Below are 22,224 nucleotides of genomic sequence, written 5' to 3' on the forward strand. Positions count from 1 at the left end.
TGTATAAAGTTCCTATTGAGGCCTTGAGTTTATTCCTATGTAGTTGGAAAAAACGATTAACATCATAGTAAATTGTTGATCCTGGTATTTTAAGTGCATCACTAAATGACATTTGGAACAATGCTATCAGAAAAATTGCAAACCAACTCCAATAATGTTAAGAAAAATTGCTGCAAGGCAGATTACTCTACCTAGCATGTAATCAGACAACTGCGTGTTAACAACAGCCACACGGAAATGTATTCCAAAAAGCTGGGAAACACTCCAGTCAATGCAATGCCTCATAAAGAACAGATGCTAGTGGTCTTAGGACAAAAAATAGAAGACCACTTTACAGACTCCAGGGATCTGGTCTGCCGCTCCACAGCTTTACCTGCCTCGGCCCCCACCTGTCATATGATCAAACCAGCAATCAAGGTGAGGAAATTTATTCTCGTCATCCTACGCCTAGCTGATACCCAAAAAAGTGTCAAAATTAGGGATACAATGCTGCAACACACCCAGATGTCTCTCACGGGTGATCACAAGTGTGAAACGAAGAAAATGTGGAAGAGTTTAAGTGAACAGCTTTTGATAACAATAGTCAAACCACAACAGACATGCATGAAATCTTAAATGTATAAGAATAATCTCTGGCTGGTGTGATATTTACACGACTTTTGCTCCAAAGTTGACCAATAAGAGAATGAAATAGATACCTCTATTTCCACTAGCTCTTCCTCCAGGTCCACCCCTGCCTCGCCCTCCGCCTCTGGCACCTCCTTCCTCCATGCCACGGCCTACACCTTTTGCTTTTGAGCCATCCTCTCTACCTCTTCCTCTTCCACGCCCTACTCCAGGTGGCTTTCTATCTGAAAGTAAGCATATGATTTAATTTCAGAGGCAATCTCAAGTTTTTAGAGTGAGATGAAACTTCACTTGCTCAAGGCAACTCATACATCCAAAAATCATTACTCATGAGAGTCATCAAACAAACAGTAACTGGGAAGAAGATGTCCCAACAGAGTGACAGTTTTGTAGTTCCATCAACAAAGATAAGCCATTCATTGAACTCAATAACGTAATAGGCATTGTTTGGACAAAAGTTGATGTAAGCTAGAGTGTGAAGTATTATACCAGAACGGCTCTTTGTCTCCTCTTGAACTTTATCAATTACCTGAAACGAGTAAATTCATCACTGTGGTGTCTGTTTTATCAGAGATAAACAAATGAAATTACACATGCAAAATTGTCAAAACATCATATTTGAGAACAAAAGGATTCGAAATTAATCATAGCGAACGGTGATTATTAACAACTTTCCATTGGGTTCAAAAGAAAAAGTCCTACGATGTCCGGCTCGCAGTCTATCCAGCTAAACATTGAGATAGTTACTCCTTTGAGATATCTACACCGCCAAACATTAAAGAGGGTTCACTAAACAAGGAGACGGCAGGTACAAAGCTCTCAAAGAACCCATGAAATTCAGAAAACAGGCAATTTATAGTGCAAAAGTTCCCCTAACAACTCGATCTACAAAAATGATTGATATTAACTGATATCCAAGAAATATGAGATCTTAACAGCAATTTAGTAGCATTCATGGAAAATCATTGAACTCAAGTAAATCAACAATGGGTAGAAACTTTCATCTGCAAGAGGAAAATCAGTCAAAGTTATACCTCATCTGGCACTCTAAGATACTTAATTGTATTCCCCCTGATGTAGCACTCTGGCATTCGCCAAAACCTATCTCCATCCTACATATGATTAAAATCATACACTCTCATAAATCTGAAGGGGTAAATAAGTGATGCGTTGTTATGAACATTACATTTTAGAGAAATCATGATATGATAAAGCACAAAGATAAGAGCATGGAAACAATTTTTAAAACGAGTAGAGAAACAAGTAAAAAATATAAGAACCTTTGAGGTACATATAACTTCACGAAGATGGATGTTCATCCAAGTGTCACAGTTAACCAAGTGGCCATTGTATGTCTCCCCATTTTTCAGTTCCACCAACTGTTAGAACAGGCAAATCATAAACAGTGTAAGCAACCAAACAAATTCATGACACGGAAGCTAGTTTCCTACACTAGCGAAAAAATTGAATGTATTGAATATAACAACAAAATTCGTATCAGATATATGGTGGTCTTGAAGGCTGCTGGAACCATAGTTACTATGTTAGGCAACATCAAACCAGAAGAAACTTTCGATTGCTCTAGTAACTGAGAAGAACAAAGAAAAAGAGGAGCATACCATAGGGTGACCTTGAGCAGTCTTCAGTAACGAAAGCGGAAGCTGCAAAAAAATAAACAAATCCACCGATCTAAAACCGTCGGGTAAATAATGACAGTCAACAAATCAACGCAACATAACGCCTAAAATCCGCGGCCGCGAGTAGAGACTTACCATTTCTCCTGCAGTAAAAAAAGGTTTCCAACTGCATCGACAGAGAAGAACAACGGAAAGAAACGGAGAAGGTAAATTAACAGAGTCATACTCGTATAAGGCAACGCACATTGTAGCGCAAAAAAAAGAAAAAAACCGGTAATCGTGGGAAGAAAACCCTAAGAGCGACAAAAAATCAAAATTACATACGAGTAACTTTGCGAGAGAAAGAAAGAGAGGAGTCGATCGAGGAGACGATGGTGTGTGCGAACCTGTTTTTTCTTTGATTGCCTCGCTCTTGCACTCGCAGATAGTAGAGCACTGGATAGAGCGTACAGACACTGCTCCTCCCTCTCTCCCGATCTCTTCTCCCTCCCTCTTAGCTGTAAGAATAAGAAAATATATATATATATATATATATATATTATAAATAAGAACAGATGAAGGCAAATGCTAGAGGCCGGAGCCCCCACCCGTTCTCTCTTCCTTTACTTTTTCCAACAAACCAACCTTTGTTTTCTTCTCACTCTCAATCTCAGTCTCACCCCACATTTTTGTATTTCATCTATATTTATATACGAGTATGAAACTATGAATAACTTTAAAAAGGTGCATTTCAATTGAAGGAAATTATTTGAGCCATTTTAAATTCAAAAAAGGACTGAGGGTGCAATTATGCGTATCCAGAATATCAACTAATACATTAATTATCATTACCATGTTGTAACAAATACCATAACACCAGTATAAAAATTAAAAGTCGGGACAAGTATCGAAATTGGGACACATTTGGAACAAAACTGCCTGCTTATCTGCGGGATGCTATTTACAACCAACCGGGGTAAGGTTTACAAATGATGATGGAACACACTAGTTTTTAACATGACTACAACTCCTGTTCGACCAATGAAAATCAAAAGTTCATTAACTAACATCACCAATCAATAACTTATACACACTGGTAGCTGCAAGGGGAGGTTTTATCACAAATCCACCTCTTCTTCATCTGTGCTTCTATGCACGGTTCTTAAGTCAACCAAGTGACGCATCGTTGGTCTCCCGTGCGGACAGTTCCAAGGAGACTTGAGGACCGCCAAATGTTCTAATATCTGCAAAGATTAACAACAGCTTTGAGAACCGTCAACATCGTCTTTTTAGCAGAAGCTGATGTATTCTTAGGCAGCTAATGAAGTCAAAACAACAGAAAGAAATGGTTTCTTGGTGGCAAATTTGGAGCGGACATATAGTGAGACCTAGATGTGTGGCCTAAGAGCACCATTTGTTAAATACCTTTTGCATCTCATTCCTCCCAAGCGAATCTCCAATCATGATGGATGACCTGCAAGCACGTGATGCTAGCATCGCACGTACTTTGGGTGGGCAAACTGAATCAGCAGTGTCTGATCGGTAACTCCCGATCATGGAGCATTCACCGTGACTATCAGAGAGAATAGATATAAGCTCCTTGATATCTGTGGAAAGAAACAGAAAACAATCACAACAAATGGATAGCAAGGTTATAAAATATGAGTAGCATCTAATTGTTAATTGAATCAAAACAAATGCTTTTCTGTTAAAGCAATCAGTCGTAAAAAATCATCTTCTCCCCGACAGGAATCAACTTTAAGTATTCAGCCAAAAGAAACCACCTGAAAATGTAAATATATAAACAAACAAAAAACAAGTGGCATGCTACCTTGCCACTATTGCAGCTGTAAAATACGAAAATTACAAAGAACTGAAAATCTTCAACTGATATATCTCATATTGGTTTCACAAATTGCAGAGCGAATTACATTCACCACTCATACATAATTACTCATGGAAGGAAGATATGGAGACAATGGTAAAGTGTTGACACTTATGAGAATGGGGATCTCTGAAATGGTTGATCTAGATTTGGGGAGGAGCCCATCATCCCCATACAAGCAAGCTAAGACTTATAACAGAACACCATGTTTATGCATAGAAGACATTCACATATTACCTCCAATACCGAAAGTTATATTTTTGCTGAAGGGAACTGCTTTCAGTATGAAACGTTGTCCTGAAGGAGCATGCATGTTCTCATCCAATAAGAAACCATTTTTCCTGAAATTTGAGGATAGTACAATTGATATCAATATTTATTACTGGAAAGAGAAGATCTCAGTCCAACGAAAAAGATATGAATACGAATAAGAAAATTGAAAGTGTTCACTATTAGTTTGTACTCGACAAATCAAGACTGCCACGTTAGTGTATAGATTTTTGAAAAAAAGATCCTACAAGAAGCTCGATATAATAAACTACAGGTTTCACAAGCACAAGCACTAATATTCCGTATATGCTGGTGCCAATATAGCAATCAGATCTACTAAAAACAGCAGCAGAAGTCACAAAAATCAGTCCACCCTGATATCCATTTAATTTTGGTATTTAAAAACATATGCAAATTCTAAAATGTTAAAAATGTGCAAAGTACAGCCCCAACTGATGATAGTATGAAAATGATCTATGAACTAAGAATCCCACACAAGAACATAAAGCATGGCACAGTTGAATATCATAATAGAACAGAAATTAAAAATCCTGAACAATTAACAGCAGGAGGGCCGCCTCATACCTGAAGGTATCCATGTGCATGGAGATGACTATCTCTTCTTCAGGAGATACCTCCAATTTTAGTGGCCTGAATGAAAAACGTAATTCAGAAAGGAGAAAATGAGAACCTCGTCCAGAATGCAATGCGTAAGAGAAGAAACTTGATGCCACTGAACAAGTCAAATATAAAGAGCTCGATAAATGGAAAGAAGTAGCAGGGCTTTGAGAAGTGGCAAACAGGCAAAGCCGACTAGTTATTATAAAAACATTACCAACATAACTCGAGAAAACGAACATACTTTTTCATTACATATTTCATGGAGTGGGATAGCAAGTCAGATCATAGAGGTTTCTTTCAATAACTTAAGCATCTCATAATCATCTTAAAGGGGGGAATTACTGACAGGCAAGAGTTAATATGTCACTTTCTCACATTATAGGAAAAACAATAAACTGAATGCCTTACCGAAGTAAAGGTTGCTGATTCAAAACAGTTGTTTGAGACAGGCGCTCATAGTTGTATTTCTCGTCTGCAGCATGCTGAAGCAAAACCATAATAAATCAAAGAAGCTTGATTTTTCACAAAGAGAAATAAAAATACATGAACTGAATCCTATGACAACTGTCCATATTGTTTGAGTAACTTTTTTGTAGAAGCAAGCAGATTACCTGATCCACTATAAAAAGGTCCTGATCTAACTTGCCAATAATAAATCCAAGATTAAATTGTCCAATCACCTGCAGGTAAAAGGTGGAAACTAGTGATGGCAAAACCAATATTGAATTAAATAAAGTAACGCATTACAAGTATCGAAGATGCAGATTAGGAAGAAGTTCAATTGGATCATTAAACATTGTGCCATTGCAATCGAAATGTTTTACATGTTTTCAACTGTTTGAAATTTCATATGAAGGTGAATGAAGATAGAAACCTTCATTTGTTTAAAGTCTTCCTTCTTAAACAATCTTTCCAACTCACTGGTAGCAGTAGCTAAGGCTCTAGCCTTCCCCTCTTCATTTACTCCTTGTGAGAGCTCCAGTGATGCTGCAGCAAAACCGCTGTAGGGGCAGCAAATGACCGGATAAATGAAAATGGCCATACTACTGTAAAAGAGAGGATTAAGTTTCAGTATACCCTTTCAAATTTATTCTTCCAGATGTATGACTGCAGCTCTGTAGTCTTGACAACCTCTGCTTCCTCCTTGACATCAAATCTTCAAAACTGAACCGCAATGAGAAACCAACCTTCGAACCTGAAGAAACCACTGGAGAGTCTGTGGAAGCACCTGAAGGTTGTAAAGGAATAGGTGCATCTGATAAGTCATGTCCTCCAAGTTGAAAGTCCGTGCCAATTGAAGCAGATAGTACAGAATCTGAATCTAGTACTCTATCTTTCGCTTTCTGTTCTGGGGTTTTGATTTTCTGCATCACAAAGTGCAATTGAATGTCAAAGCCATAATAACTTAGGCAGAGCATGAATGCTTCTTGATTCAGAAGAAGGTGCTCCAAGTTATTGCAAATTCTGTTTCTTAAGGGATCCTTTATGTAACTCTGCATATAACTTGGTGGAGCATTTTTCATCATGGAGAACTTTGATCAGAAAGGAACTCACTGAGTACCATACCTCTGTAGCTCCCTTTCCACAAGGAAACAGGATACTCATATCTGCTTCACCAAAAACATGGTTGATAGTTGATTTGGCTTGTTGAGACTCAATACGTTTCATTTTATCGGGATCATCAATCTCAATACTATTGTCTGGAGATCTTGTAGGTGCAGAACGCTTTGGAGAGCTGTAGTCTCTTAATCTATCCATACGAGGTCCACTTCTAAGGAGTGGGATCTCAGACATGGCAGTTTCAACACTTTCATGTTTCCTCTTATTTACAGTAACAAACTTATTGAGTGACATCTGTATGCTACTCGAGTGCTGCAGTGAATTAACACCTTTCTGTGCTGATCTTGACTGGAGAGGAGCATGTTTACGAGTTTTATCAGAAAGATCCATAATTTGCTCATCAGAATTTACAGAAGAATTGTTCTTCTGATTGCAATGAACTCCGAGTGCAAACCCATCTATCACTGAGCAAGCACCACTCTTCTGCATCAGCTCCTCACCAAACGAATCTCTGATTTTTTCTTCAGCTGCTGTGGGAGTAGTGCCACCATCTGCATATAGTCCATCATCTCCTTCCTCATGAACTAGAACATTGTCTGGAAATAAGTGCTTTGAAGGCGATTGAGAGCTCTCATGCCGAGAATAAATATTGGAGGCAAGTTTGTCATCGCTAAGTTCATCTATTCTGTTAATCGAATAACTCGCCTGGTTAGATGAATAAATCTTCTCCAAAGCTTCTCTTAAAGACTGTAAAATGGAGCTTTCATCAGAAAAAAATATTTTTCTTTTGTCAGGAGTAACGTTGACATCATATGCTCGAGTTGGCACAGAAAAGCTCATAATGGCGATAGGATACTGTCTGGAATTTGCACCTCTATACAACTCATTCACAATCTTACCAACCTTGGGCATATCGACTGGACGGCCATTAACAAAAAAGAACTGCCGATCCCCTATATTGCGCCCACTTCCATAACCGGACTTGGAAATGAAGCCTTCAACCACACAGCCATCTGATATGCTAAGTGTCACAGGCTCTAGGCAGGAAAAAGTACTTGTGCCAAACACTGTGATAATATTCTCCTGGAGGGATCCACTGCCCTGTGTCTTTACCACTACAGACCTTACATTTTTCCCAGTCGTATTGGTGCAAACTAGTCTAACTCCTTTAGCAATTAGAGCATATGCCTGAAAACCAAAGCCCATAAATGAGAAGTGGTATTTGAGAATCGGAAAACACCGTATCACACAAATGAGGCAGACGAACAAACACAGCCCGAAAAGATTAAACAATTTCATCTTCTAACACAAAGAAATAAACAGGAATGGCTCTAGTGATTCCAAATTGTCAATCATTTACGTCTACTTAAAATAAATCCGGCCATCAACAATCAGCCTACAGGATGTACAGCCACAGAGAAGCATGGGCATCCGAAGTACCGCTCTAGCACCTAAATTAGACAACAAAATAACCTAAAGAGGTGATAGATAAGAGCAGAAAGACTCACATTCAACAAGCTGATTAGTTTGCCATATTCCTTGCGGATATTTCGGCGGAATTCTTTGCTCCTCACAGGTAAATTGGAGAACAACTTCTTGACGGTAACTGTGGTTCCAACTTGACGAGCAGTCTTCCTCTCAGCTGTCAGAAGACCCGTGCGATCATATGTGAGATGTGTTGCAACAACCTCATTGATCGTCCGCGTCTCCACAGTCAAATCCCCCATTGCGCACAGTGAACTCAAGGCCTCCCCTCGAAAACCGAAAGTCGTTAGTGACTGAAGGTCTGGAAAATCCAAGAGCTTGGACGTGTGATGCTTCAGCGCCAGAACCTACAGATAGTAATTCAAAAGAGAAGAGAGAATAATAATACTTCAGGGCATAACAGAATAAGGCTCTGCCTGGACCTGGGGTTTCAATCTGAATATACTGTAAGCAAAGCATTCCCGCTGATTGCTTTAAAGGAGAAGAAAAAGTTAAAATTTAAAGATATCTAGCATAGAGTCTGTAAATTTACTAGCCTCACTTTTCCATTTCACTTTACTATATCCTGGACCTAATCAGAAGATAGACGTAACCAACTAAAATTTCGAGGCAGAAAATTTACTTTGAAATTCTGCGGGGAAATGCCGGAACCATTGTCAATAACTTGAAAGGATTCCAAGCCGTACTCTCTCAAGGCAATCTCGATGCTAGTGGCGCCGGCGTCAAGGCTGTTTTCAACGAGCTCCTTCACCGCGGATGAGAGGTCTAAAATGACTTGTCCAGCGCAGATTCGGTGGACTACATTTTTGTTTATCTGCCTGATAACGTTGGACTCCGAAACTCCACCTTCCATGGGGGTGTTCGTTGAGACGAGGGACGCGTAATCACATGGAGCTGTGAGCAGCTCGGGGTTGTCGTGCCTGCAAACTGTTTGATAATTGGGATAGCCCTATTGGAAGAGACTGCATAAATTCTATAATCTTTTTTACAAGTGAAGTTGGTCGACAATTTGCCGAGAAGAAACCCTAGGCGATTTGAAGCTTTTGCCGCCAAAACTACGACTAATGGGTTCCCGGCAAGCGTGAACTTTGCTCATTTGCACACTGGGCTGAAAGGGAGGACAGTGGCGCGGTTGTTTAAAAACGCAGTTAAATTTTTGTGCACAGGAAAGCTTGCAACCAATAAGATGTCGTGGTGTAGTTGGTTATCACGCTAGTTTAACACTCTGAAGATCTTCGGTTCCAGTCCGGGCGACGCCATTAACTTTTAACAAATCTGTTTGGTAGTGCCATGGTATTTTTTGAAGTAATTGGGACCTTTTTACACTTGCACCAAAACAAGAAAAAGAGAATGCGGTTGACATCACCCGTGAAGGTTTTGGAGCTTCCAGATATCCAAACTTAGGCCCATTTGCCACAGCGGAGTAACTCCATGAAAATTGACGAACTATTTGATCCAATGGCAATTTTTGTAAAGCAATTCCATTGAAATGTAGTTTCCAATCCATACTAACAATATGGCAATACTTACAAGATAAGATAGTTAAAAGCAACATGCTTCTGGTTTCCTCAAGCAAGTGAAGATAGTTTAAAAGGAATAACAACCACCAAGGTAGGCCACATTCATCCACAATACGATGCTCAAAGGCTCAAAATTTATGGAGCTTGATGCTCCAGATCAGTCACCGTTCCACATTCCATGTACTGTCCTTTTGTGTGACATGTCCCCTTGGCTCTGTCTTTAAAAAGTTCGCAGAGAGCATCACAAGTGCGAGACAAGACCGATAGGAGGGATTTTCTTTTTTTTTTTAAAATCAAGGATAACCCGACAGAAATTACTGCACTGGAAAAATTTAGATTACAACATGAATCTTGAATAATGAATCTAATATAGCACAACTCATAGTGTCAAATGCTTTCCCAAAAATATAATATTATCACTGCGGTGCAGTTTAATGAAACACAAGTCACCATCCCTTCCTGAGGGATATAGTCCAAAGAAGGTCTGCATCGGATTGAACCGTTACTATATCCCCTTTTACAATATTTGATGTGCTGATCAGACCACCAAATCTCATTTCCGCATCAGCTGAAAGACAAAGCAATGGGGATAAGATCAGGCTTAAATCTTAGTGAATATCATACAAAAAATCAATTATGTCTATAAGTAATAAATTCCCAATGGAAACATCCGCAAAATGAAGATATGTGGATCAAAATCAAGATACGCGAAATCCTATACATGCATCAAATCAACCATACTATGTCAGTGCATAAAAGCGTCACCAGTGATGCTTGTGGAACGGAAGTCTATGCATGGCATGCTAGACCACTAATATGATCGAGTAAACAAGGTGAATTCGACAGTCAGCAACATAATTATAAATACTCACTTAGATTCCATTGGAGCCCGGTGGTTGTACTTCTTTCCGAAGGTCCACCAATAGGGATGAGCCCACAATGTGGTCCCTCAACAGTGGACTGGATATGGATCTCATGATGATGACCACATGGAAGAAGTTGGATGAGGCAATCATCTGACAGAAGAATTATCCGCATGCTTGGGAAACGGCATAGAACATTGATATTTCCAATCTCATGGTCAAACCTTCCACCAAGTGCTCCAGCAACAAGGATGCAAATCTGCAAACAATACACAGTTATAACTGATTACAAACTCCAAAGGGAAACATGGAAACCTTGCAAGGAATGTGAGATGGAAAAAGAAAGAGAAGAAATAAACTCATGGCCCAATCAAGATTGCAAAGAGTGAAAACAACATGATCTGGTCTAACTGGAATGAGAGAGGACTAGAATAGTATAACAATAAAAAACAATTGAACTAATATATTCACACATGGTTTCAACTTTCATGATTTTAGATACATGATGGTGGCGACAGATTGAAACAAAGTTACACCAGATATATGCACAGAAATAACTCAGGAAATTAATAGGTTCACATACATTTTGATTCTTCAGAATCGGTAGATCTTGAATATATGAAACACATTTATGTAAATCTGTAGTATCCTGATCATGTGAAGCATCAACCACCTTAGTTCCCTGTCATCGGAAGACAAGTTAGTATGCACGGTACATGATTCTCAAGAAATGCAAAGCATCAGTGATATATATGTGATGCAAACCAACAGCTAATCTGGAACTATATAATTGAACTCAAGTGAAATGTACCAGGCAGTAAATTCCACTGGCTAGATAAGCATTAATGGGATATACCACCGTCATGAATAAACCAGTATCCTTAAAGTTTCAGCAGTCACATCAAAGTCTGAATAAATTACTGAACTTAATAGTTAAACCATGAGTTTTATGCTTCAGGTGGATAAAAAGAACCATATCAAACTGCAAAGCACAATCTGCAGTATTGTCAATATATCAAAAATGATCCTGGGTTTTGAAGAGCAATAGGGCTTTGCACAGTAGCTTGCAAGTTAAGTGGCTTGCGCCATCACATAGAAAGATACAGTGTATAACTTCCTGCAAATTATGAAGCATAACTACACAGTCCTCAGGAAGCCAAGAAACTAAATCAGAATTTATTCTATTTCTTTACTGGAAAATCATTAGATGATTTGCTTATATTTGTAAAGAAAACAAACAAACAAACAAACAATTGACTCACCGCATTTTTGTAGAATCCTAGAAGTTCTTCTCTAATAGAATCCATGTCTCCTATTATTACATCTGGCTTATACCTGGACCATAAACAACACATGTTAGCACCAACTGAAACTAGCATTTTCAAGCAACCCCACAATCTCAGAAGAGAGTATGTCTGTTCCATCTAAAACTTAGAGATGGCAACATTTGTGTTTCAGAAATAAACTTTTCCTTTGGTTCAGAAAAAATAAGTTCGTCCAACAAGTTTAGTTGCCTGTTATTAGAATACAATAAAGCGGGATGCATTTATCCTCCTTTTTGTTTATTTTTCCTATCAGAATCACATACATGCACATAAAACAGAAACTGCAATTAGTCGTCCATGACACACAAATAAAACAATTAAATCTAAGATTTTAATTGCAATTATAATTCTAAAATCATAATAAATACAATAAAAGAGAAGAAACGGACAAAAGAAGGTTGGCTTTAATATTACCGACATTACAAAAACAGAACAAACTGTTTCCGGAAATATATCACATGCGCCCGAGTAAATTAAATGAACTTTAGAACATAAAGTACACTCATCATTAAAATAAACATCATGCACATAGTTACTGGGGGGAGAAAAAGGTAATACTCATTTTTCTCCCAGATTGAGTGCTATTTCCTCTTTGTACGTCCAATGGCATAGTATTTCCCAAAAAACAGACTAATTTCTACTTAATATAAGTATGTTGCACCAATAACTCCAATAACAACTTTTAACGGCCAAACAGTTGAAGTATACAAATTTCCACTTGATAAACTTTCATTTCAATCCCCGCTTTGTTCACTACAAAATAATTAGATCGGAGGAAAGTCGACAGATTAAAATAGCACTTAAATAGTCAAAATAAAATAACCTCTTACGAACAGCTAAAGCGTCTTCGTCAGCGAAAAACAGCGGCAATTCATCATACAACCGATTTGCTCCACCGTCCGCACAAATACGAAGTTGTGCTGCTCTACAAAACAAACCAAACAGTTAAATAAAAATAAACTTAAGCATACCACAAGAAGAAAATTGATGAGCGTGCATGACAAATACCGTGCTTCCAGAGGAGAGGAGTGAATCGTGGTAGGCGTCGGTTAAGGAGGAGGAGCGCGTACGTTAGCGAAGGGCCGTTGTCGGCGGAAGGATTGGGGAGGAGGAAGCTTGACGAATGAGTCATTACCTCCATGGCTAACGTGGGCAGCGGAATCGATCAGTTTCGAGTAGGTCGCAGAAGACGCGAAGACCTTTTTAGATTTTTCAAGCTGAGCTATATGTTGTGGGAAAATGCCGCAACTATAAATAAAAGATCAAAATAGTTGTGCGGTCAACTTTTTTCAGCGGTAATAATAATAATTCGATTCCCATCCATTCTCCCCAAAATGACCAACAACGCGTACTCTTCGGCTGAAACACAAACACGAGAATAAGATCCTTCAAAATATACTTTCTCTACTATTCTCATGCTTCCATAGCAGTCATTCAAAAACAAGGTTTATATATTTATCTATTGGGTGAGTAGTATTTATTAGAGATCCGTGTTATCCCGGTCCGGTTCAACTATTAAAACCACTCTCGATCAAATCCCCTGGTCAACCCCGCAAAAACCGGTATCTGGTTTTTGTTAGAAAAAAATAAAAGAAGAAGAAGAAGAAGGTGAAGAATGGTGCGAGATCGAGAAGAGGCTGAGGTATTCACCAAACCTTGGTCTATTTCTGCGATTGCATCTCCAAAACCACGAGACCCTTCTGTGATTTCTGATGAATTGAGAGCAGAAAGGGTTTTCTTTTTTACAACTTTCCCTTTCCTCTCTTTACGGCCTACTCTCTCTCTCTTCCTTTGATTTTCTTTTCCTAATTTATATTTTACAATTTACAAAATTATTTTCCCCCTCATCTTTACTAAATTTCACTTTAACCCATAAATTTTATTTTTTTACAATATGCAACTTTATTTTATCTATCTAAATCTCAAATTAAACAAAAAATACTATTAAATTATCACATCAAAAATATTCATTTTTTTATGTTAATAAATAATAATTATATATAAAAATTTCGTGGATGTTACGTATTCAGGTATCCAACTTGAGGACTTTTTTAGCATATTAGTATAACTTGTACGTATTATGCACTTTTGTTCTAATTCTATAAAGTATAGCATTCTAAGTTTACTTTTATTTTTCTTTTTTCTCAATTTAATCAATTGATATATTATTAATTAATATGTTATATATATATATATATATATTAGGAGTGACAATATGGGTAGAAACCCATTGTTCCAACCCAACTCACCTAATTTTGAGTCGAGTTGAATTTAAAATTTTTTAATATGATTTTGTTTAAATAAATTTAAATGGATTATGAAGTTCTAAATGGATTTTTTATGTTTAGTTTTCTATTAGTTTATCAAAAATAATTTTAGTAATATAATTGAATTGATAAAAGATATTGATTTAAATTATAGTCATGAGTTCTCACGGGTCCTATATGGATTGATGATGGGTTTTAAGTAGGTTGATGATGGGTTCTATATGACAAATAAATTTTTGATGTAACCTAATTACTTTTCATAAATAATGAACAATACAAATTTAATCATATTATATTATATTATAAGTTGTATTAAAAATATTATCATTTTATTATTATTATTATTATATAAAATTTTAAATTTTGTAAAAATATAAAAAAATGAGTATTATCGACCCAAACCGACCCATTTACAATCCAACCTATTTTCAACCTATTAATTCAAATTCATTAGATCCATTTAGATTCGACACAACTCACCCATTTATCACTCCTAATATATATATATATATATATATAATTGGGTTCGCTCCACTCAATTACTTAATCATTTTGATCTTGGATCGAATTTCAAAACATTGTCCGTAAAAGAGGAGGGTAGATCTCATGGAGTCAACGCCCACATATGCATAGAGAATCAAGAATATTGCTTAGTAGATTTTATGTCTGGAACTATCTAATTTAATTTCTAAGATTCGCTTGTTTATTAATTAATTAAATGAGAAAAATAAAAAAATTATGTACCTGACGTAAATATTACAATTATGACCACCAAGACTTTTGAGTGGACTTCAACATTGTCCTATTCTTGCCTTCATAATCTTTATTTTATGGTCCTCAAGAAATAATATATTATGGGCATTTGACTGTCCCAATATGAGGGGTTCTGTAAATAGGCTGGCCTTATAAGGGAGTGAGGGGACAGCTCTCCTCTCTACAAACAACTGGCGCTTTTAATAATTTATCTCACTCCCATACTTCTGCAAAATTTTATTAAAGATAGTCAATCACAACACAACCTCCACTCCAGCATTTAACATCACAAAGGGGACCAATAACAATACAAATACAATAATTCTAAGTGCCAAGAATTTACGGATATTAAATATAATTTTTTAAATCATATAAAATTTACATGTAATTATATAAAATTTTAAAGGAGAAAAATGTAATTATCCATAATTTATAATATTTTCAATAGTTCTGAATTGATTATTAGTTATATGTATTTGTTGATTTGAAGTATATACATATTAAATTAGCCTTCAAATTTTAATATTTAATTGTAAATATTTCTATGATTAATTGCAGAAATCTAAACATTTGTAGCAGTAAAAGAAAATACAAAACCAAACAATCAGAAACTGTAATACACAAAAAAAAAAAAAAAAAATTGGGGAGGGGGGGACTAAAAGCAGTAATACACAAAAACTGAGGGACCAGAATACAAAAAAAACATTAAACAACAAAATACAAAAAAAAAAAAAGAAAAAAAAAAGTAAACAGTAACCATATTAAATGTAAATAAAAACCCTACATGTTTTCAAACAAAAACCACAAAACTCTTACAAGAAGCACAATATTTTTCTCAAAACAAATAAAAAATAAAAACTTATTAGTTCTTCTTCAAGAACACGAAAGGCCTCTATGCAACTCCACCTTCTCCTCGAACACAAACCCAAAATTTAATCTACGAATCCTAAAATCGGTGCATCCCCGTGGGAGTAGATTTTGAATTTTTTATTTGATTGGGGGGTGAGGAAGTAGACGACTTACCCGAACATCCCCGTGGGAGGAGCAGCTGTTACATGATTCTACTCGGGACCTGAATTCCATGATCCAGTATCAAAAGTCTTGGCATTCCATTGTTGATCAAATCTTATGTTGCTTGATTTCAGGTTTTGATGGGCGACTGGAGGCTCAAAATCTTCATGGAGGTAAGCTGAACTGGGGAAACAATTCTTGGAAAAAGATAACACAAACTAAAGTTTGAATTAACAAGAACAAGAGAGCTGATAATTCAAAGTAGAGAACTGAGTTTGAGAATTTGAAATTGCTATTTGGTTTTTGTATTATTGTGATCTTTTTTGTGTATTAATTTATTATTTATTCACAAAAGGCTGAGCATTATAACCTTTTACTTATGTACCATTCACCAAGAGATTCAAGAGTTCCATATACCATATTCAGCAGTTCTTGTGGATGAGCCCTTTTCTGTTAAAGAGGAAAGGTTCCTGTCCAACATTAAAAGTGGGCATATGAGCCATATGAACTATGGGATTGGATTGGGTGCTCTACTTTCTTCTTCCATCTCAGCCAGAAATTCACATCTGTGCAGAATTCTGCACAGGAACCTAAAAGTTCATTGCGGTGACAAACTATGACAATTTCACATTTTCAGTGCTCAAGACAACAAACAAGAATAGTTGATCTAAATGGCTAAGGACAACAAATTAAGACCAGTAATGTAAATGTCACATGTAACTTGAAAAGTGGTAATGAAGGTGGCAGCACAACCAAAATGCTAATATAAGATCTAACCTAACTTGGGTTTCATACAAGAAACACTTATCAAGAGTGTTACATACACAACTACACTTAAAAGTCTGGTCCAACATAAAAGCAATCAACTCAATAAAACAAACATTCATCAGTCTTACACGGGGAATACAACCAAATGGAGGAAATTTAAAAGTAAAATTTTAGTTGACATCAAATATCGTTTGAGACTCGTATTACAAGAAACAGAATCCATTCAAAATAATTAAACACACGGATCAATGTTGTAAATAAATTAACGAGAGCGTGGATCCAGCATCAGAACACGGCACCTGGAACTAGTAAATAAGTCTACCGCCCGACGATACAAAATATAGAGCATTATATGGATTCTCTTGAAGAGCAAACAATTGTTTCGCTACTTTGCACTGTTAATAACCGTACACTTCTATTGCGCCAAAAAAGAGTTCTCAGTGCCATCAAGAATTACAAATCAAACAATTCAATTATTATTCAAAAAGCAGAGTGAGAACATGGAAAGCTATTGTCTTGCAAGATGCTCTGTTGTAATATTAAAGATAAAGGCAACAAGGAAACAGAACTAGTAGATTGAATACTTCTCGCCTGCAGTAGGAAAGAGTTTCTTGTAGATGGAAAGAGCAGTTGGGATAATAGCAGCGAGAGCGAGAGAAAGATGCTCGGAACTGCTTGTCCTCACAGTTACTTGACCACTGAGCTTGTTATTGATTCCAGCGCGAACAGCCACCTTAGAGTTTCGTCCTATTGAGAACTGAGCCAGACTGTTGAACCCTAGAGCTAGATCTCCTCTCCATTTGATAACGGACATGCTGAGTGTGGATTGAACTTGACCAATTGGATAATCCAGCTCCCTTCTCTGCAGCTCAAAGTTGGCTCCATAAGCAGTGTCGTGCTGAGATCGCACAGCACCAGCACTACCTACCAAAACATATTGCTTTCCTAACGTAATCTCATCTTCAATCTTCACACCAGGGACCACATTTTCACCTAAAAATGTAAAAGATAATCCACCAGCTGCTCTATTCTTCTTCAAATTTTTTAGTTTGGTTTCAGCCCGAACAATATAAGCAAGTTGTTTTCCCATACTCTGAATGTCAAAGCCTGCCATGCTCGACATATTCTCTCCATGCTTAGCCGAAATTGATGAATCCAAACTGATGGTGAAGTCCTTCTTATCTTTTGTGATTTGAACAGTGTATGCTAGTGGAAAACGATTAGCAATAGCTAGGCTGTGTTCAAGGTTGACACCATCATACCCACAATCATGGTCCCAACCATGACTATCCAGAACTGGCCTTGCAAGAAATTGTGAAGTTGGCTCCAAGAACCGATACCGATATGCAGGATTATCACCATCAAATGAAGGTGGGAGAGCCATGTCAGGCAGGGGAACCGCCACTGGAGCCGCTGCTCCAGAGTCAGCATCATCCTCTGTGAATCCATAATCAGTTGCAACATCTTTACCTTTCTTTTTAATTTCTCTCATTCTCCTCAACTCCTCTCTCCACTGCTTTTTCTGGAGAAGCTTTACACGATAATCATACTCTTCAAGATATGCCTTCCTCTGTTCTCTACTGAGCTTTGCTAACTGAGCTTTCTTTAGAGGCTTAAATGGCGGGAGCTGGTCATACTCATCCTCTTCTTCTTGGTCAGAATCCGACAGATCATCCAGGTCAATATCAGAATCAACATTTTCACCGCCCTGATCGGATGGAAGCTTTGGGTGGGCACGCGACTGCAACATTGACGATAACATGTACGGAAGAGGTGGTGCACGAGCTCGAAAACCAAACAGCTTTCGGTGGTCAAATGGGTCCTGAGGTTTTGAGAGTGAACTAGCTTCTGATAAAATCTTCATGGAATAGCATAATAACAGTAACTGAGGTCTCCAACTCTGACCATTAGGAAGTATTTTCTGGCCCTCCCTGTTCTTCCGACATGAGGGGTGGTTTTCTACAAGAGAAACGGGATTCATGAGACTTGGACTCATCATTCGTAGATCGCCCACAGCATGGCCAATGGACTGCTGGACAACATGAGACCTCTGAGAGACAAACACTTCATAGCACAGGGGGGAACCAGAAGGTCCATCTGGAGGTGCAGAAGCAGCATGAGTAAGGGTGACTATGGCACTTCGCCATATAGAAGAGCCAAGAGAACTAGTAACAGTCTTAAGGAGTGGTAGATCGTTAAGATCTCTAGATTGCGCATCCAACCGGTCTACATAAAGAACAACATCTGGGGAGCTCTTCTTTGTGAACTTCTTCACCGAAGATAAGACACTGCGGTTGAAACCCTGTTCCATCACAGAGGACTTAAGACCAGGTGTATCAACAATCCGAACTTTAACTCCATCAACAAGTCCAGAAATCTCTTTTGCAGAAGCTGTCCCAGTTTCAAAAGGATCAATTGGAGCCTTCTCTTCTCCAAATATTGAATTTATGGTTGCACTTTTACCCACCCCAGATTTTCCAAGAACAAGGATGTCCACAGAGAAGTCCAGATCATCACTTTCCCCTGCTTCGAGCTGCAAAGCCATCCTCTTGGCCGCATCCAAGCTAAAAGTTTGGATGCCTTGCCTCCCACCAAGAAGAGCCAGCCGGTATAAAACCTGTGCTGCCACAGATTCTTCTGGAGAAAGGCCTAACCTGTGAACAAGCCTCAAAAACTTCACCCTAATCTGTTGCAACTTTTCAAGTTTCTTCTTCTCTTCTTCGCTCAAGTTGTCCTCAGATTCTCCACCACCTGCAGAAGCAGGACTGAAAAGGTTGGGGTGGGTTGGTCTGGGAGCAGGTCTCAAAGACCGAAGTGAAGATCCCAGGCCAGCAGGACGCTCCACTGAGAAAAGCCTAGATCCATCTTGGGAAGTGATAGTGATACTGCCACCATCTGAATCAGCACCAGTTGCAGCCTTCAAAAGAGCTGCCAGGGCAGCAGAATCGAACAATTCCTTCCCATCTCCTTCTTCATCAGTATCACCTTCTTCTTCTGAATCAGTGACAATTTGACCATCGAGCCTCTGAGACTGCTCAAATGAACTGTCAGCACCTGTATGAGAATCCCCACCAGATTCTCGTTCCAAATCCTCAATGAACTTTTTGGCGGCTTCAGAGCTCCCAAAAATCATACCATCAGTGTCTTCATCCGACATGGAGTCTTCAGGATGAACTTCTTCATCCATCTCATCTCCCACTTCTCTAATTTCTTGTGGGTTAATGGCACCCTATCAGCTAATCCATCATTTTGTGCAGGAACACCGCCGTGCACACCATTGGTCTGCACAGTTCCAGCATCTGAGGCATAGAGCTGATTAACGTCTCTATCTGCTGCTACTGTTTCATCCACAAGCCCGACCTCCCCATCTGTGTGAATCTTATCTGTGGTGCCATTCTCGATCGAATCATTACTTTTTAGGGACTTATGAACTCCATTGACCAAATCAACAACAGTTCCTGCATCTGATTTTTCACCATTTTCATCCCCAACCACGTAATGTTCAGGTTCAAGTGTCTTTGACTCCAAAACATCCTTTGAACTCTCAGCTGCAGGTTCAAAGCTTGGGTTATCAGCTCCAACTTCCCTGGTACTCACTTCTTCATTGACACCATTACCACTTTCAGTAGAGCCACCAACCAATTGAAGTGGGACCTCCACTCCTTCAATCTTACCTCCATTTTCTTGTGTCTCACCAACAACAGCTACCCCAGGGCCTACCATACCGACCTGAATGGTATCAACAACAGAATCCCCTGCAGGAGTGAGTTTCACATCACCAAGACCAACCTCTTCAGCGGCCTCGTTTGCCTCTAATTCATTAGCAGCAACTCCATTTTGTTCTGCTTCCTCAACAGCAAGCTCGGGGTTGGGCGCATCAACCTGAATGGTATCAACAACAGAATCCCCTTCAGGCATAGGTGCCACATCCACAAGACTAACCACCTCAGATTTTTCTGGTTCAATCGCAGCCACGTCAGCAACCTCCTCCTCTGGTTTATTCGGTACAACTTCATTTTCTTCCGTCTCTCCAACAACAGCTACCCCTGGGCCAGCAACATCAACCTGAATACTTTCAATAACAGAATACCCTTCAGGCGTAAGTTTCTCGTCATCTTTATTACCAACCTCCAATACTTCCTGTTCAACAAGAGCCGCCTCCGGTTGTTCTATCACTTTAGCTTCATCCACCTCATCCCCAATGCTCAAGGATCCACTATTTCATTCCTTCTCAGCCTCTCCTTCATTAATCTCAACTTCCTCAGCCACCACCTTCCCCTCATTGCCATCCCCAACCTCACCATTTTTTTCTACCACTACCTCATTGGAATTCACGCCCAATTTATCCGTCAAATCCGGACTTTCACCCTTCTCATCAAAACCCCCAAACCCACTAACCTTATCCTCCTCACCGCCAGCTACAGCTGAACCATCCTCAGAATCTCCCCACACCATATTTTCACCTCCCTCGACATCCTTACTTCCTTTTCCAACATCATCATTATCATTCACCGTGACCCCAGAAACCGGTAACGATTCAAGCTTTGCGGAGGCATCAGAATTCCCCTCCCCAATGGCCTTCACCTCATCCAAAACCGGATTATCCAACCCCGTCTCAAACTCCTCATTCCCGCTCGCATAGTCCTCATCCTCGGATACGGTACCCTTACCATTACTCCCACTATTATAGTTCAAACCTACAGTTTTATTCAATAAAGTCTCAGTTTCGAAAATATCAGAATATGGAGGTGAAGAAGATGTTGTATAACCTGAGGAAGCTTCCGAGACAGGGTACGCCGTCGCTTCTTTCGGGTCCATGGAATCGCTGTAATAAACAACAAATTGAACCAGAGAAACTGGAGAAAATCTACTCACTAGGAGTGTATAGAGATAATGGAGAAAAGAAGAGAGGATGAAGAAGAGAAGGGAGTGGTGAAGTTTGGGATGTGAATTGTGATAAGGTTTTTTGTTGGGTTTCTGAGGTTTGCACTCACTTGCTGCAGCCGCTGGGGGTTGCTGCGCTCTCTCTCGAGTTTTTCCCCCTTTGATTTTTTTCTTTTTCAGTCTCAAAGATCAATATATATATATATAAAGAAAATATCTAAGTGGAGCAAACTCAAGGGTAATATCGGAATTTGCAATCTGTTTTAAATACCCGTAAGATAAATAATTCACATATAATAAATTGCCGTACATACAATCATACACTACTAGAAATGATTTCAAATAACTCAATTTAAAAGAAATTTAATTTTTTTTAATATTCAATAATATATAGAAACTTCCTTAGATTTTATAATTATTAAAGACTTAAAATTCATAAATTCAAATTCTTCACTTATATACAACTTTAAAGTAATTATTGATGGGCAAAAATATGAACTACCTAAAATATTCATAATACACAAATTTGTTTCTTTCCAAATAACTATTTTTTAATTAGTAATTTATGATTCATGCACAATTAAAATTAACGTATTTTGTTAGTTTTGATTAATTCTTTCAACTACAATCTTGTATTTGTGCACATCTATACTATAGATTAAGGCAGATTATCTTTTTGATATCTTTTTTTTTCTATATATTTAATATTTATTTTTTTATTTATTCATCTAACTTCCCACTCTATTGTTATTTTTTTATAATTATTTTT

General features: G+C 38.2%; 5 protein-coding genes across 6 annotated transcripts; all 5 read right to left on the reverse strand.

Moving 5' to 3' along the window:
• Positions 117 to 2,927, reverse strand: LOC105163141 (sm-like protein LSM4). Its single transcript, XM_011081379.2, has 8 exons — positions 2,651 to 2,927; positions 2,400 to 2,430; positions 2,247 to 2,288; positions 1,908 to 2,006; positions 1,662 to 1,739; positions 1,117 to 1,156; positions 699 to 851; positions 117 to 389 (listed from the first exon to the last, which is right to left on the reverse strand). The coding sequence occupies exons 2-8, from the start codon at positions 2,400 to 2,402 to the stop codon at positions 370 to 372; spliced, it is 435 nt and encodes a 144-aa protein (XP_011079681.1). The 5' UTR covers positions 2,403 to 2,430; positions 2,651 to 2,927; the 3' UTR covers positions 117 to 369.
• On the reverse strand, positions 3,167 to 9,694 carry LOC105163142 (DNA mismatch repair protein PMS1). Its single transcript, XM_011081381.2, has 11 exons — positions 8,687 to 9,694; positions 8,088 to 8,411; positions 6,586 to 7,767; positions 6,097 to 6,383; positions 5,894 to 6,020; positions 5,631 to 5,699; positions 5,428 to 5,501; positions 4,984 to 5,049; positions 4,366 to 4,469; positions 3,669 to 3,850; positions 3,167 to 3,487 (listed from the first exon to the last, which is right to left on the reverse strand). The coding sequence occupies exons 1-11, from the start codon at positions 8,915 to 8,917 to the stop codon at positions 3,362 to 3,364; spliced, it is 2,772 nt and encodes a 923-aa protein (XP_011079683.1). The 5' UTR covers positions 8,918 to 9,694; the 3' UTR covers positions 3,167 to 3,361.
• Positions 9,885 to 13,578, reverse strand: LOC105163143 (thiamine pyrophosphokinase 1). 2 transcript variants are annotated; one of them, XM_011081384.2, is made up of 7 exons: positions 13,428 to 13,578; positions 12,781 to 13,131; positions 12,596 to 12,692; positions 11,710 to 11,782; positions 11,031 to 11,129; positions 10,457 to 10,706; positions 9,885 to 10,152 (listed from the first exon to the last, which is right to left on the reverse strand). In XM_011081384.2, the coding sequence occupies exons 2-7, from the start codon at positions 12,911 to 12,913 to the stop codon at positions 10,031 to 10,033; spliced, it is 774 nt and encodes a 257-aa protein (XP_011079686.1). In that variant the 5' UTR covers positions 12,914 to 13,131; positions 13,428 to 13,578; the 3' UTR covers positions 9,885 to 10,030. The 2 variants fall into 2 exon arrangements, with proteins under 2 accessions (XP_011079686.1, XP_020550440.1); XM_020694781.1 differs by lacking the exon at positions 13,428 to 13,578 and having other exon boundaries at positions 12,596 to 12,697; positions 12,781 to 12,922.
• On the reverse strand, positions 16,801 to 20,789 carry LOC105163350 (translocase of chloroplast 159, chloroplastic; the record flags this gene model as incomplete). The annotated part of the gene is made up of 2 exons (XM_020694785.1): positions 16,801 to 19,758; positions 19,800 to 20,789. Coding segments are annotated over 2 exons (3,609 nt in total), but the record flags the coding sequence as incomplete, so codon positions are not given.
• LOC105163144 lies at positions 20,695 to 21,626 on the reverse strand. Its single transcript, XM_011081385.2, has 2 exons — positions 21,341 to 21,626; positions 20,695 to 21,268 (listed from the first exon to the last, which is right to left on the reverse strand). The coding sequence occupies exons 1-2, from the start codon at positions 21,387 to 21,389 to the stop codon at positions 20,793 to 20,795; spliced, it is 525 nt and encodes a 174-aa protein (XP_011079687.1). The 5' UTR covers positions 21,390 to 21,626; the 3' UTR covers positions 20,695 to 20,792.

This window comes from Sesamum indicum, linkage group LG6 (genome assembly GCF_000512975.1).
Source record: "Sesamum indicum cultivar Zhongzhi No. 13 linkage group LG6, S_indicum_v1.0, whole genome shotgun sequence".
Lineage (NCBI taxonomy): Eukaryota > Viridiplantae > Streptophyta > Magnoliopsida > Lamiales > Pedaliaceae > Sesamum > Sesamum indicum.

Bases quoted from the DNA above. Each gene is read 5' to 3' on its own strand.
- LOC105163143 (XM_011081384.2), bottom strand. From the start codon at position 12,913: ATGGAGGTAATGACTCATTCGTCAAGCTTCCTCCTCCCCAATCCTTCC. The intron at 11,783-12,595 runs GTTATTTTATTT...TTTATGGTCCAG, and splicing joins GCTTTAGCTGTTCGTAAGAG to GTATAAGCCAGATGTAATAA. The intron at 11,130-11,709 runs GTGAGTCAATTG...TTCCGATGACAG, and splicing joins TAGGATTCTACAAAAATGCG to GGAACTAAGGTGGTTGATGC.
- LOC105163141 (XM_011081379.2), bottom strand. The intron at 1,740-1,907 runs GTTCTTATATTT...AATCATATGTAG, and splicing joins AAGTTATATGTACCTCAAAG to GATGGAGATAGGTTTTGGCG. The intron at 1,157-1,661 runs GTATAACTTTGA...TACTCGTTTCAG, and splicing joins ATCTTAGAGTGCCAGATGAG to GTAATTGATAAAGTTCAAGA.
- LOC105163142 (XM_011081381.2), bottom strand. From the start codon at position 8,917: ATGGAAGGTGGAGTTTCGGAGTCCAACGTTATCAGGCAGATAAACAAA. The intron at 5,050-5,427 runs GTAAGGCATTCA...TTTTTCATTCAG, and splicing joins AATCAGCAACCTTTACTTCG to GCCACTAAAATTGGAGGTAT. The intron at 3,851-4,365 runs GTAATATGTGAA...TTCTTTCCACAG, and splicing joins TATAACTTTCGGTATTGGAG to ATATCAAGGAGCTTATATCT.
- LOC105163144 (XM_011081385.2), bottom strand. From the start codon at position 21,389: ATGGACCCGAAAGAAGCGACGGCGTACCCTGTCTCGGAAGCTTCCTCA. The intron at 21,269-21,340 runs GTTATACAACAT...ATAAAACTGTAG, and splicing joins TGTCTCGGAAGCTTCCTCAG to GTTTGAACTATAATAGTGGG.